This window comes from Mastigoproctus giganteus, chromosome 9 (genome assembly GCF_048544385.1).
Source record: "Mastigoproctus giganteus isolate SK-2022 chromosome 9, ASM4854438v1, whole genome shotgun sequence".
Classification (NCBI taxonomy): domain Eukaryota; kingdom Metazoa; phylum Arthropoda; class Arachnida; order Uropygi; family Thelyphonidae; genus Mastigoproctus; species Mastigoproctus giganteus.
The window spans coordinates 111473345-111487356 of record NC_143583.1 but is presented as its reverse complement, the minus strand read 5'-3'; the positions used below and the strand labels follow the sequence as shown (position 1 = coordinate 111487356).

The 14012-nt window shown below is 38.2% G+C and overlaps 1 protein-coding gene across 1 annotated transcript in view; it reads left to right on the top strand.

Annotated features, from left to right (window-relative positions):
* LOC150080643 (uncharacterized) overlaps nucleotides 1-14012 on the top strand; it is a 131013-nt gene that overhangs the window by 64517 nt on the left and 52484 nt on the right. The window contains exons 8-9 of the mRNA XM_090381258.1: nucleotides 2858-3039; nucleotides 12298-12594. Of these exons, the coding sequence (XP_090237384.1) occupies nucleotides 2858-3039; nucleotides 12298-12594 (479 nt within the window). The remainder of the gene's footprint in view (nucleotides 1-2857; nucleotides 3040-12297; nucleotides 12595-14012) is intronic.

Sequence of the window (14012 nt, the reverse complement as noted above, 5' to 3'; positions counted from 1 at the left end):
GCCACTATCAGTCTGCACTTTGCCTTTTAATAGAAGTTTGAAAGACATTTCATTAGTTTCCACGGTAATTAGCATTGATCTGTGTTCTACGAAGTTATTACTAAGCGAGCTTCTTATGATGTTGGACGGTAATGTTTCACCGCTTTACTTAGCAGTGTCAACCCACATACATCTCGCTCCTTACTTTATGTTGCCCGTGCTGCAGAGTCCCACCCCTTCCCATTACTTTTCCAAATTGCTATAACTTAAGCCTATCATTGAAATTTGTTATAGCGATGGAAGTGTTTCCCTAACTATCGAAGTTGAATCTAGCAGAGCCATTTTGGTTTTAATTTAACTGCAGTGCAGGTATGGAGGAGTTTTGCTAATTCTGGAATACCACGCACGCTACTCAAGGACCTCGTAATATACAGCGTGTTGGGCACATCTGGAATACCTCTCTGTGCATACCCTGTAATCGGATTTTCACCCCAAATAACATATGACAATAGAACAGGCAAGGCATAGACATAATTTACTCACGCTTCTTCGATTTTATTACCTCTGCACCTGTTCTAAACACCCTTTCCAGCTTATAAGTTAGAAATACTGCGTATCCTAATTTGTTTCTGTTCTTGAGTGAATTTTGTCATCAAAATATGCTTATTTGCCCGACAGATACTTCTGTAAAAGAATGCTTAATTTGGTTGTGACTTAAGGTCCTAATTAAAGTAATTAGTACCGGGAACTTGTAACTGTGTCACAACACAGTTACAAGTTCCCGATCCTAATTAAAGTAACTTTTAGAAAGTTAGCTGGAGCTTCGGGATCATTTAAGCATCTTAATTACTTTGCATTAGTTTCATGGAGAAATGAGTCTGAAAACTTCTTTTTCTGTGTGCAGTCTGTCTTACTGACTCAGCTGTTAGATCAGCTACTTTAGATTCACAGATAATTTTGCTTTGATTGGTTCTGTGGGCCAGGGCCAATAGTTTCACTGCTGCCTCCAGTAGTTACGGCAGCAATTATGAATTCCTCTGTGAATAATTCAAAGATGGCGTCCTTGTTTCTTTCAGAGATAGCGAGCTTACCATAATATTACTTTTCCTTATCCGCCTCCACATACAAATGCACTTGATTCGATCTGATTTCTTCTTAGTCGTGTCTTTGTTGTAGGGCGCATCAGAGACTTAGGTCCTATTGCGCCGTGTATAATATATCTATAAATTTCATATGTTCTGTGGTCGATTTGCTGTTCGTTGGACGAAAAATGCAAGTTTTTTGGAGAAAATCCATACTACTCTCGCCTAAGACTGACTAACTCAGACACATTGTGAAAAAAAAGGGCCATTAAAAAGATCTGAGTTCGAATCACTGAAGGAATTCGAACTCAGATCTTTTCCATCCTGTGTTGTAAGGACCGCTAGTGAGTGCTATTCCTTAGAGCTTAAAATGTTTAAAATTATTTTTCTGACAACCATCAAAATTCTTAGATTTTCAGCCAAGCTTCGAAATGGTAACAGTAAGATGCATCGCTCAAAGGAACAATGGTTGTTAATTGAGAGAGAGAGAGAGAAAGAGAGAGAGAGAGAGAGAGAGAGAGAGAGATGTAACAATTTGCATTGTGGCGTGCTATAAACAAGTATATTCTTATCAAGCCTCTCTCTCTGAGCTTTTGAAACTTTAGCTTCAACCCGGATGACAGTACTCATCAATCCTTGATGAAAAGTATTAGAAATTGAGTTTAGTGGTTCTCAAATGGATACATCTTAGATACTGCAAAATAAGTCTACTGACGTGCTTAGCAATACTCCGGTTAATAAAAATGTAAGAACATTGTAAAAGAGCTTTGTAAATAAGCTTAATATAGTGTATTTTCTATAGCTCAGATTACATAAAAACATTCGTAACTGAGTTCATGAAGCAGCGTACGTCACAGAATATTAATTATGTCATCTAAACTGGTCATCCATTTTAAATAGGGTCTGAGTTCTTATAGGACATTTCATCTAAGGTAGTAATAAACTAAATCTTTGTAATTTTTAAATCAAAATATGTTTGAACCCAAAAATTCACCATATATCTTTCTACCTGTTTTCCAGGAATCAGAAAAGAAAGAAAGGCAATGGGTGAATCTAACCTCATGTGCCAGAACTTAAATTTTGTCCAATCAATGGCATTATCCAAGTTCATCCAATCCAAAAATGTTCAGACAAAAACCAGGGAATGTAAAAACGATGCTGATTATTGTGTACCATCGAGATGGCATCATTCTACGTAATGCTTTCCATGTGCCAACATGTAAATACAGCATAATACCACTCGGTCTTGGAGAAGCATCTGTATTCCGCTTGTCTTTGGCGTTGAAAGATCAGCAGTGAAAATTGTCATGGAACTTGTGCTGGAAGAGTTTTCTGCAGGGTGACAACTGGAAATCATTCAGCACCAAGGTATTTTCCGGAAACGAGTTCTTGTGACTTATGAAGAAGAGGAGGAAGCCATTGAGAGTTTTTAACATTTTCAGACAGCTCAAGGCATATGTAGTGAATGCAGGAATTTGCTGTCCAGCGCCACTCTTCAAAAAACTAATTTCTGATTATTTCAAATGCCTCTCGAATCTCTGGGATCGAGGTATACACGAAGCTGGAAATTACTTTGAGGGAATATAACCGTTAAATGCTTGTACATAAATTTCATTTTATGCAACGTTCAAGTTTCCACTACTTTCTGAATAGCCCTCAAAATTCTTTCCACGATTTTGTGGTTCTTATTTTCAATTTTTAAGAGTATGTGAGTCTGGATGAAGCAAAAAATGTGAGCTTTTAGCTGAAAGAGAAGCGGCACTATATACACCTTCTAATAATTGTTTTCCTTACAGCTGCATCTACGATTTCTTGGAAATCCGAGAGGAGTCCACTACGATCCGACATTGTGGAGACTTGCAGAGAAAGATCAAACTTCTAAGATACATTTCTCGAGGAAACAGCGTGCTTATAGTTTTCGTGTCTGACTTCTCGCACTCCTACAAAGGTTTCCGAGCTGAGATCTCTCTCTTTTCCGGTAAGTTTCGATCACTTAGACCAGGTTGCTGTTATCTTAGAAAGTAGGTAAATATCGCAGTGTTTGAGAGCTTCCGGGGGATGTGTTTGTCTCGTTCCAGTGAGCTAACGAGAAACACTCGCTTATCAATCTTTCAGAAGAAAAATGATTCGTTTGAGATACTACGAGACCTGCAGACAGAGATAAATGAATTTAGTGAAAGACTGGATTTTATGAGCGATATAAATCTCGGAAACTATCGCAACTACTTATTTCGATAAGCTCTTGGGCATTTATATTGGTTTTATTTGACTTTAAAGGTTATGTTTGTAGCCCAAGTGATATCGTGGATCAGTTGTTATGGATTATATAGAAATTGGAGGATTTTCTCCATTTGGGTCGTCTTCCCCCTTTTTTTTTTTAATCGAGACTGAATATCAGTAAAAAGCTGTTGTTATGAAATATTGCAGGGAGAAAGAATGTTCAGAAAGTTAAAAATTGCTTTATTTAACTTACTCGTATGAATGGCTCCCTAAAATAATTCGAGTGATTTATTTAACCTGATCATTGTTCGTGTAGCTTTAAATGAATTAGGTAAAACAGCACCATTAAACTATTCGAAAAATAGATAGTTTAAAAAATTAAACATAATCATGATAACGGAAAAGTTCTGTAAAATCGAGCAGTTAATATTCCTACAGAAAATTATTTTCAGTAATAAATGTAATAATACATATTCAAAAACAGTAAATTTATCTCAACATTATTTGTGACATTTAGGGCATTACGTATTAACACATGATAAATATTAAGAGTATTGCGTATACTCTATTAATATTAACAGTAACGAAATATATATAATCTCTCTAATATTCATTTATGAATATTAGCATTAGCAGTGGCAAATGATGCAAGAAAGCATGCTTATACAGCATCAGCCAAAAATAAAAATAAAAAACCCTTCCCATTTCATCCATCCACTCGCTCCAAAAGTGTTTCCAGTTCTTCCTTAAATTTATTTAAGCTATCAACTTCCACAACAACAGATGGAAGTTTAGTTTGTTCCAGCAATCAACTACCCGCTGGCTAAAGGCAAATTTCCGCACATCTATTCTACAACTTTCTTTCCTCAATATGAGTTTATGCCCCCTCAGGTTCGCAATCTGAACGAAGAATCCCATTGGCATTGAGCCTTCTCAGATAATTCAAGTCCTTATACACCTTAATCAGATCACCTCGCAGGTGCCCAGTCTCCAAACGCTATAATTTGCAAAACTTAAGCCATTCCTGGTAAGAATACCTCTGTGTTCCCTTCAACACCCTTTTTGCCCTTCTCTGTACTCCTAACAACTCTACATCCTGCCTGAACTGAGGCCACGAGACCTGTATACAGTACTTAAGGTGTGGCCTGACCATTGCCTTATACAGAGGGACAATCACCTCCTTTTCCCTGCTATCAAAATTCTTGTCAAGATCCCATGACCCGTTCTGGCAGCCTATCTGCACCGCTCACAAAACTTCATATCTGACTGCACAATTACTTACAGGTCTTTTTCATTCTCCACTACCCTGAGTGTAGTACCACACAGTTGATATGTTATTCTGGGTTTACTGCTACCCATATGCAGTACTTTGCATTTGTCAATGTTAAATTTCTGTTGCCACTTTACAGCCCATCTGCCCAACTTTTCTATATCCTGTTGAAGTAGCACACCGCCATTATTGCCATTAACAACCCTGCCAATATTTGTATCATCTGCAAACTTGGACATTTCATCATCATTGATTAATATATAAACCAACAATGGGCCTAACACTGAACCCTGGGTGAATCCACTGCATATTGCAGAGACACATGATGCAATTGCTACACGGCATATGGGTAGCCTCCACGCTACCCGTATGCTGTGGAATAACATTAGTCGACGAAGAGCAGTGTCCATTGATTACCACTCAACCATCCTTTTATCCATAGCAACAACTTGCCCTTAATTCCATACTACTCCAATTTGTACACCAGTTTTCCATGTGCAACAGTATCGAAAGCTTGCCTGAAACCCTAGTATATGACATCGATTAATTTTTTTTTTTTGCATCCAGTTCCTTTGTGATCACATCATAGTATCCAATCAAATTGGACGAACAAGATTTCATATTAGCAAACCCATGCTCCTCCTGAATTATTACTGCAGTCTTGTGTAGATGATTCTGCAGTGCTTCTTTAACCAGTGACTCCATTATTTTCCCAGTAACAGAAGTTAAACTAACAGGTACTCGTGTCACCTTATGTTCCCCCTTTGTAAATTGGGAATACATTTGCACACCTCCCCTGAGTCCAAGGATGCTCTCATAATTATGGCTTAGGGTTTGCTTACTTCCTTTGCCACCTCCTTTAATATAACTGGATAGATCCCATCCCTGGAAAGCCCAGGTGACTTTTTTATGTTTCACTTCAACAATGTCATCTCCGCTTTGCTCTGAGTTATTACAAAATCATTTAGCTCCCTGTTAGAGTTTAGTAAGCTTTTGTCTTCCACTTCCCTTCAGAATTTCTCATGTATGAATGTAGATGGAAAATACTCATTCAGTTGTCAGCTAAATAGCTGAGAGAATCGTCAGCAGTCGAACCCAACATCAAGTGGATCAATATCATTCATCCCCTTCCTTTTAGAGTTTATATAAGTAAAAAAAAGTCTTTGCTGTTTTTCTTTGCATCCTTTGCCAAAAATTTCTCGTAATCTGCCTTCGCTTGCCTAATCTTCTTTGCGACTTGATTATAGACCAGCTTATATCTATCATAGGCATCCATGTTACCCATTAATTTATATGTATCCCATGCATTTTTATTCTCTGCCATGTGCCTCGTTAGTTCATCTGACATCCATCTGGGCCTAAACCTAGAACAGTATTTCTTAGTTGGAACAAAAAACCTAGTAGCTTCCAAGATTACTTCCTTGAATGCTTCCCAATTATAATTTTCTGTTGGTAACATCATCAGTTGGTCCCACTGTATAGAATTTAAAAACTGTCTGAGACCACTGTAGTCCCCTTTACAAAAGGTGTCTATAGAAAGCAAAAACCCTTTCCTTTACCCCTGATGGTAGTTATACCTTTAAATAAATCCCACATCGGTACACTGTGATATCTAGGAAAGTAATACATAGCTTTCGGACTGGAACGCGTCCTTCATCAGTTGTGGCCATTAATCTAAAATATAGAACTCTATGTGCATGCCATGGCAGTCATGTATGATGAACTAGGTGTATGTAACAATTAGTTGTTAGAAAGGAAAGATTGTAGCTGTAATGCCTGGGAACGTTGTAAATCCAACGTTTGTCAGGAGGATGGTCGTCTCAGTAATGGGATGGACACGACATCCTCTGTTTCAGTTAAAGGAATCGCTACAGCACGAGATGTGTAGAGACTCCAATCAGGTACGGCCACGGTAATGCCGGAACCGATCAATGATCATGACATCGCGGCGTGGGTCAATGTCCGGCTGTGTCGACCAGAAGTGCTCTGCAATGGCTGATGCTCCACGTCCGCTAAACGGATAGCGTTTTCGTGTCAGAAACACGACTGCTGAGCCTCTTTCCAATGTTCACAACGTTGCAGTCACGGTAGGAAATACGATAGACTAATTCACTCTGCAGCAAGGGGGAGGACCGATGTTTTAACTCTTGAGACGAGGGATCGCAACTTCCTGCTCTGGAGGTGTAAGCACTTTATCCCATGAGTCTTTAAGACTCGAGATATCTGTTGTGATAGGTTCGGGTAGAACGGGATAAAGGCGGTCGAGGCGGAGTCATTACTTCGCATGGTCCTGTGGGTCGCTACGTGGTCACGGGACTGTAGGTTACACCTATCTAGGGAACTGGTGGGGTAAATAGTTAAGATAGTGGGGTAGATAGGTTAAGATAAATTTCGTACTTCGCGAAATCTATCTTAACCCTAGCAATCTCATTGCGTCTCTCATCCGCAGAACTTGTGCTTTGTTTTCTGTTGGTGTGAACGTCGACGTATTTTTACTTAACATTAAACGTATTTTTTAACTACAACCTGTCATTTTATTTCTGTTTTTGCTCTGTGGCACAATAATTTATTAATATTAAGACGATATCTACTCTACAATGTCATCGACTTTTGTTCCTGGCAGACGTACCCTGGTCCTGTTCCACCTATTCTTTTTGGTAAATATATTCCCAGTCTCCCTGATAATTGAGTCGCCGACAATAACTAGCTTCTGTGGGACCAGCGAATTCTGCCCTGAAGATTGCCGCTGTGTTGCCTGATGCTCAAGAATGAGTTCTGGCGTTGAGTTGGGCAGCTGAGAGTTTGATGGGCCGCCATTTTAATTCCTTCGAGATCATCTACCCTACACCTGAAAAACTCTCATAGACAGCCATCAGAACGCTGAGTTGGCGCCTAATTTCTTCACACTCTCTGCACCTAGCGAACGAGCGCGCACACACAAAGATATCTTCCTTGGCTAGGTCATGTCCTGTTGCAGAAATATCCGCAAACCTTTCACATTCTGCATATTTTTTTTAGACTGTGATGCGTTGGAGAATCTCCCCCTTCGGTCTCCCCCGGGCCAAAGCACTCCCGGTACTTTGTGCTCGTCGCTGCTGTAGTCTGTGGCATGATTTCTATTTAAATACAATTTAGTTAATGAAAATTAAAATTCTATTTAAATTAGATACGGTTATAATTCAAAGCAACAGCATTTATTTTATGACGAAACATTTTTTTCACCTTTAAGGTAGCTACAAAATTTCCATTACTGTCTCGAAGCTGTTGCTGAAAGACTTAATATCATTATTATTTTATTATATTTCTTATACTCTGTTTTCAAGATTTCAGCTATCCAAAAAGTTATCCAAAAAAATGAGGATAACTATTAACATGAAAGAGATATTTGAAATCGTAAAGTTGAATTTAATTGAAGCCCAGTGTTGAAATTAATTGAAAATAATCTTTCGCTAAATTAGTGCGCCATTTCGACATGGACACATCGGAGGAATACGGTAAAAAACAAACTCCTCTTTCATGAAAAAAATGTTAGATGGACGGCGTTGCTACAACGCATTATCCTGTATGATGAATCACTTTCCAGATGTCTACAACTCAATCAAAAAATGCAATTCGTGTTGTCTTCACTTTCGATGACTGAGAGAGCGGAACTTTTTCGAGAAAGAATAGGATGTACCACTCCAATAAGTATGAGTATCCATTTTCGTCCATCGACTGTCTGATAAGACAATGTGATTTGCATACTCCCTCAGGAATAAACAAATTGGTCAGAGCTTGCACAGAAGTCGGAAAATGAGTCCCGTTTGTTCCAATATTAATGAATTAAATTAATATTTTCTTCTGTCATATTCAGGAGTGAGTATGACAAAGGTTTTATTGCGATTAATCACGCTTCGCAATGTACAAAAGGGAGGCTCTCTTTTTGAACAATTTGTGAATTGCGTTGGATGGGATCAAAAGCTTTGCACTAGGTGGACATAATTTTAGTACATTTATCTTTATTAGATTTATTTAAATTTATTTGAACGAAGTTGATGAAAATAAATATAACACTGCACAACAGGCACGTTGTACAATTTACAGATTCATCGAGTCAATTAATGTGACATCCTAATCGAACTACTATCCCTCAAATAAATAAATAACCAAATCATGGAGTTACGTTTCTGAATCTCGTGTGATTTTCTGCAATTAGGTCAAAAGATGAAGGATATCGCAGCACCAACATATTTACTGAAAAACGGATTACTAATTTACAACTCTAGAAATAAACCTGGTGTGAAGTGTGCTGGAATTCATTTCAACAACTTTTTTTTTTTCATTTAAAGTTCCCACATAATATTCTTCGCATAATACGTCATATTCATTTGATTTATTGTCATATAAGTTAGTGCACGAACAATTCCTTCACAACGAGTTACCTTTCTCGAATAAGTAACGCTTCCCCAGTAGAGAAGACTTTGGTTACTTATTCTCAGTGAGCACCACCACCACCATCCAGATGGCCGTTTCAGGCCTATTTGGCCCCTCATCAATGAGTGAGTAGGTACCCCGATGGTATTGCAGATGGCAACTCAGTTGTGAATTAATTTCACAATATGAGAGATGCCAAGTCGGTTGTAGTAGTTTGATACATATACGATTTAGGGTTAAAGAGCCTGCGAGAAGACTCTATTGTCATATAAGTTAAGTGCAATAGCATTATTTCTACGCGCAACTGTTTCAGGATATGTTCGTCTCTTGATCCCGTGATTGGACAATAGATTCACTTCTGAGTCATACGATTTTTTGAAAATTCGATTATAATTAACTGCTTGTCTCATCCTTTCTGAATATGTTTTTCATTTGGCTTAACAGTATTCATAATTGCTATGTGTTCCTACAGTTAGCATGAGGATGAGAGACCAGTATTTCTATTGCTTTTCTGCCAAAGCAATTAAGGATATGAGACATCAGTGTACTGGAGCTGTTCCACCCGGTTGAAAAATCCGAGTTTCCGTGCAGAAAACGGTGCAACTCTTGCTCAAGAGTGACTAACCCAGCCTTGACGTGGAAGAAGCCCATAAAAATTCTTCTCACCTTGACGGAAGGAAATTTTATGGGAATTCGAACTGATGCTTTTTTTTTCCCGTTTGAGGTGAACGAATAGCAATTGTAGCTACTGAGAGAAACTCAGAGACCAGTTTACGTCTTACAAAACGTATTCTACAATTGTAAATCGGAAGCCAAATAGCAGTATTCAACCTTATATTATTGTGCTTGTGCAAAATTTCAATGAAGAATATGCAGTTTTCGAAGGTGTGGTCTTGTAAAGGCAATTATTTGATCTTTTAATTATTAACCATATTTAAGATTTTACCGATATTAAGCAATAAACTTTAATATCATCTGCAGGAATGCAGACGACATTAAAATCTATATAACGGAATCTTTCCAGTTGGTGCAGCTCTACTTCAGAGTTCGTTGAACCCCATACATACTTGGCTAGTTGGTCGTTACACTCAATTCTAATTCTGAACGTAATTTTCATAATGGTTCATCAGCAAGTGCTCACTCCACCTCTTATACTCCATAAAGCCATTAATTAGCCTCCGTTATTCAGTTAGCACGTCAATAACGAGGCCATCTGTGCCATAAACAATTGAACAAACTTAGGAATTTTTTTATTCTGATCTATATTCAGAGCTTTGCGTTTACATTATGAGTGATAAAATGGTTATCGCACTCTCAAAATGGATGCTTCTTGTCATCAAGCTTTACACATAGATTGTCTTCTCCATACAGGATTATGGAGATATCATCTGAGCTCTATACTAGAACTGCCTTACTGATGGTAGAGAATACGTGCCAGCGATGTTTATTAGCCTTATATGCCTTTGTCATCGTACCAATTATCACAGGAAAGAAAGAGAGACTACTGTAGTTTCAGGTGAGTCCAAATAGAATATCGCATTCTGTTTTGGGTTTGCCACTCTTTGCGATCTTAACTAGATCCTTTATTTTATAAATTAGTGAACTATCACATTGAATCACGGTGATATTCTCTCTCTCTCTCTCTCTCTCTCTCTCTCTCTCTCTCTCTCTCTCTCTCTCTCTCTCTCTCTCTCTCTCTCTCTCTCAACTACCTTTTTCCTGTCACTCATCCCACAGCCGGTAACTTTTTCTTCCTTCCATCAGATCAAATTTCTTATTTTAATTCCCCATGTTTCCCATAGTTTATCAGTAATTATATGATAAGCTACTGGAAATTATGTGTTTACGATTAGGTTATTGATAACCTAATCGTAAACACATATTGGTATCACTTTTGAATCCTTGCTTATTGGTATCACTTTTGAATCCTTGAAGAAACAAGCTTTATCTGCATACTGTACTGTCCCATGACTCCAGACAGTTCCTGCTGCAGATGCTTACGTTGTGAAAATTTACTCTTATCTTTTAATTACTTAAATTCTTTTAAATCTAAGATCCGATACCTATTGCGCTCATGGGTAGCACAGTTGTTAGAATCGCTGTCATCCCAACACTGGGTGGAAAAGACCTGAGTTCGAGTCCTGTCGTTGATGATTTTCATCGGCCTTTTTTTACAATGTGGTTGAGTTAGCGGGTCTCAGGTGAGGGTAGCATTGGTTTTTGTCCAGTAAACAGAAAATTGACCACGGAAACATGCAATTTACAAACAATATATATATACGGAGCAATATGGCTATAGTCACTGATGCTCCTAAAACCCTAATACATCAACAACTGACACCTATTACAGTTAGTTTATTCATTAACCAAGATATGCAGTATACTTCAATAAAACGTAGATGAATTATTCAGTTGGTTTGAAAAATAGTGAAGTATAAACTTTGTTTATTTCAAAGACATGCCTTCTGTAGGCCTAACTTCTGCCTAAGAAACCATTTAATTAATCCGAGATTAATTTCACTTGTCATGGGTAACTTGAACCGGATACGTAAAAATAAAACTTTATTTTTAGTTACAGAAAGCAGAAGTACCAGTAACGAAAATCACGTCCGTACAAAAATGATTTGCATATTCCTCAAATTAAACCTCAAGGATTATTTTACATTCGTGGTAACAGAAGTGGAAGAAAAGGCAGTGCAGAAGCTGACGAAATAAATCATTCTCGATGAATGCAATTACCGAAAATAAAAACTCAGATGGTGAAGCTGCTTTCTTTCCCAAAGGTAACGTAGCGGTATTGGATCATTTCTCAGATTTCCATTTTCTTTTAGGTAACTGTAGTTGCAACAGCTAGAAGTTAGATGAAATACAAGTCGAATTGAGTTTCAGCCATCCTTCCAGAGAAAACGCATTTAAAATAAGAAATTGGAACGAAGTTATCGATATTACTTTCTTTTCTCTTAAGAAAGTCGTTTTGACTCGTTTTAGAATTTATTGGTTCTGAAATAACAGAAAAATTCAATGCAGAAACTTTTATTAGAATGCATCTCAGTCTACAGGAGCCATTAATTGAGGTTTAGTTTATTTCAACCAATCTAAATTTGATTTTTAGAATTCCGCAAGCCAATATATTTTATTATTATTTTATTTAAAAACACAGAATAATAAATAACTGATTGGATAATACCCACGATCATTCGTACTCGGAATGCAAAGTTCTCGAACGAATCTCCCATGAACACGTACTCTCACCCATTGTAGATTGTAGAATTATAAACAGTTAAGTTTATTAGCGTTTTTATTGGTATTTTATAATGTAATTTTTCGTTCCAGATCCAGTATCCTCATCTGGAGTGATCTGTGATAACCAGCTGTTCCAGCACTACGACAATCACTGTTATCTATCAGCCTCTTATCCAGAGGTCAGCTGGTCAACTGCTCGACGAATCTGTGAAGAATCAAGAGCTCACTTGGTCACTATTGATAACCCGAATGAGGAATTATTCCTGAAGAACTTGATCAGATCAACGGACGGATATATGTCAGGGATGATCTACTGGATCGGAGCGAAGAAAAACCACAGTTCTCACCACTGGAAGTGGGTAAATGGAGGACTCGTTTCTGAGATAGGTAAAGTAGTCTTTTATTTAAAGAATAACAGAAACAAAACTTTTAGTTACGAACTTATATTGGAATAGCTGTAACCTTATTCGTTTCTTTTTCTTGGCTTTCGTTATACAGCTGTCTTGAGAAGATGGTGTTAATTTTATTGAGTTTATTATCCTTAAGTTTCAATTACATTTATTTTCTGCTGTCTGCACTAACTTTTTACAACTGTAGTTCCAGTCTACTCTGAATTGGTTTAGAATTATGCCCACGAACTCTCTCTGTATATTATCAATTTATTCTTTCAACCCTACAAAACTCTACGGGATAAAGTGTTTATTTGATTTGAATTGTGTTTAAATCTTTCTGTAAAGATTCCATCACTACAAAGCAAAATCTTTTATCACTTATATTCACTGTTCTACATTTGATTTCCATCTGTACCAGAGGGTAAAGGAGACCACCTACCTTTGATTTTCTCTCATTTCTTCATCTTGCACCGAGCGTATCTTACGCCTCATAAAAGTATAACGGAAGGTTCTACATCATAAAAAGGTCTTTATCCACCCAGAATAGCGACTGGATTGTTGATGCTCTCAGAAATCTCTTTCTACTTACCACAATAGGACATTAAGAAGTTGTCTAAGTGCACACGATCCAAGCTTTATATGACAAACAAGGTGTGCTTGTGTCACTGGCCGATGTTTTAAGGCCGATACCCCCTTCTGACTATAAAGTGTAAAGTGCAAAGTATTTGATATCTAACGGCACCAGGGGTTTCCCCCATCTCCGTGTTGTATTGTAGGTGTAGCACAGAGGTCTGTGAAAGCCAGAGATTTACAAAAAGTATATGGGCAATGTCTGTTGTGTAATGTCATGGTATGTTGTATCTCTGACCGTTTAGCCGTTGGACCCCTAGTGGGACTCTTCGTTGCCCACAACTGCCCCGTCTGGCAGGCCCTGCCACCTAGTTTCCTGAAATTTCAGTGGCTAGGACCTAAAAATAAAGGAACAAAATCGTGGGACAACTTTACTAAAACTACGCCGAAAGGATGATTTTAATTTTGATATCGAATTAAATTTGAACTGAGGGCTGACGTACACAGTTGCAAAGTTAGAGTGGGTGGGAAGGTTGAAGGCTGAAGGGATAGGCAGATATGGGGACATTGGGGAAGACGTCCCCAGGTTGAGCAGTGGGTATGACCCACAAGAGAGAGAGAGAGGATGGGGTAGCAGGGGGACGAGGCGACCTGTCTCGCCCCCTGCCAGGGAGGAGAGTTAAAGAGAGCCGGGCTAGGGTGCTCAGCTCATGCAGCCGTTAGTCCTTTGTTCAGTTCTTTTATCAGTCTTCATAGTTACCCGGTGGATATTTGTTGGTGTTGCTTATTACTGTCGCTACTGGTCAAGATGTGGTTGGTACGTGTTCAGGTCGCTTCATCTTC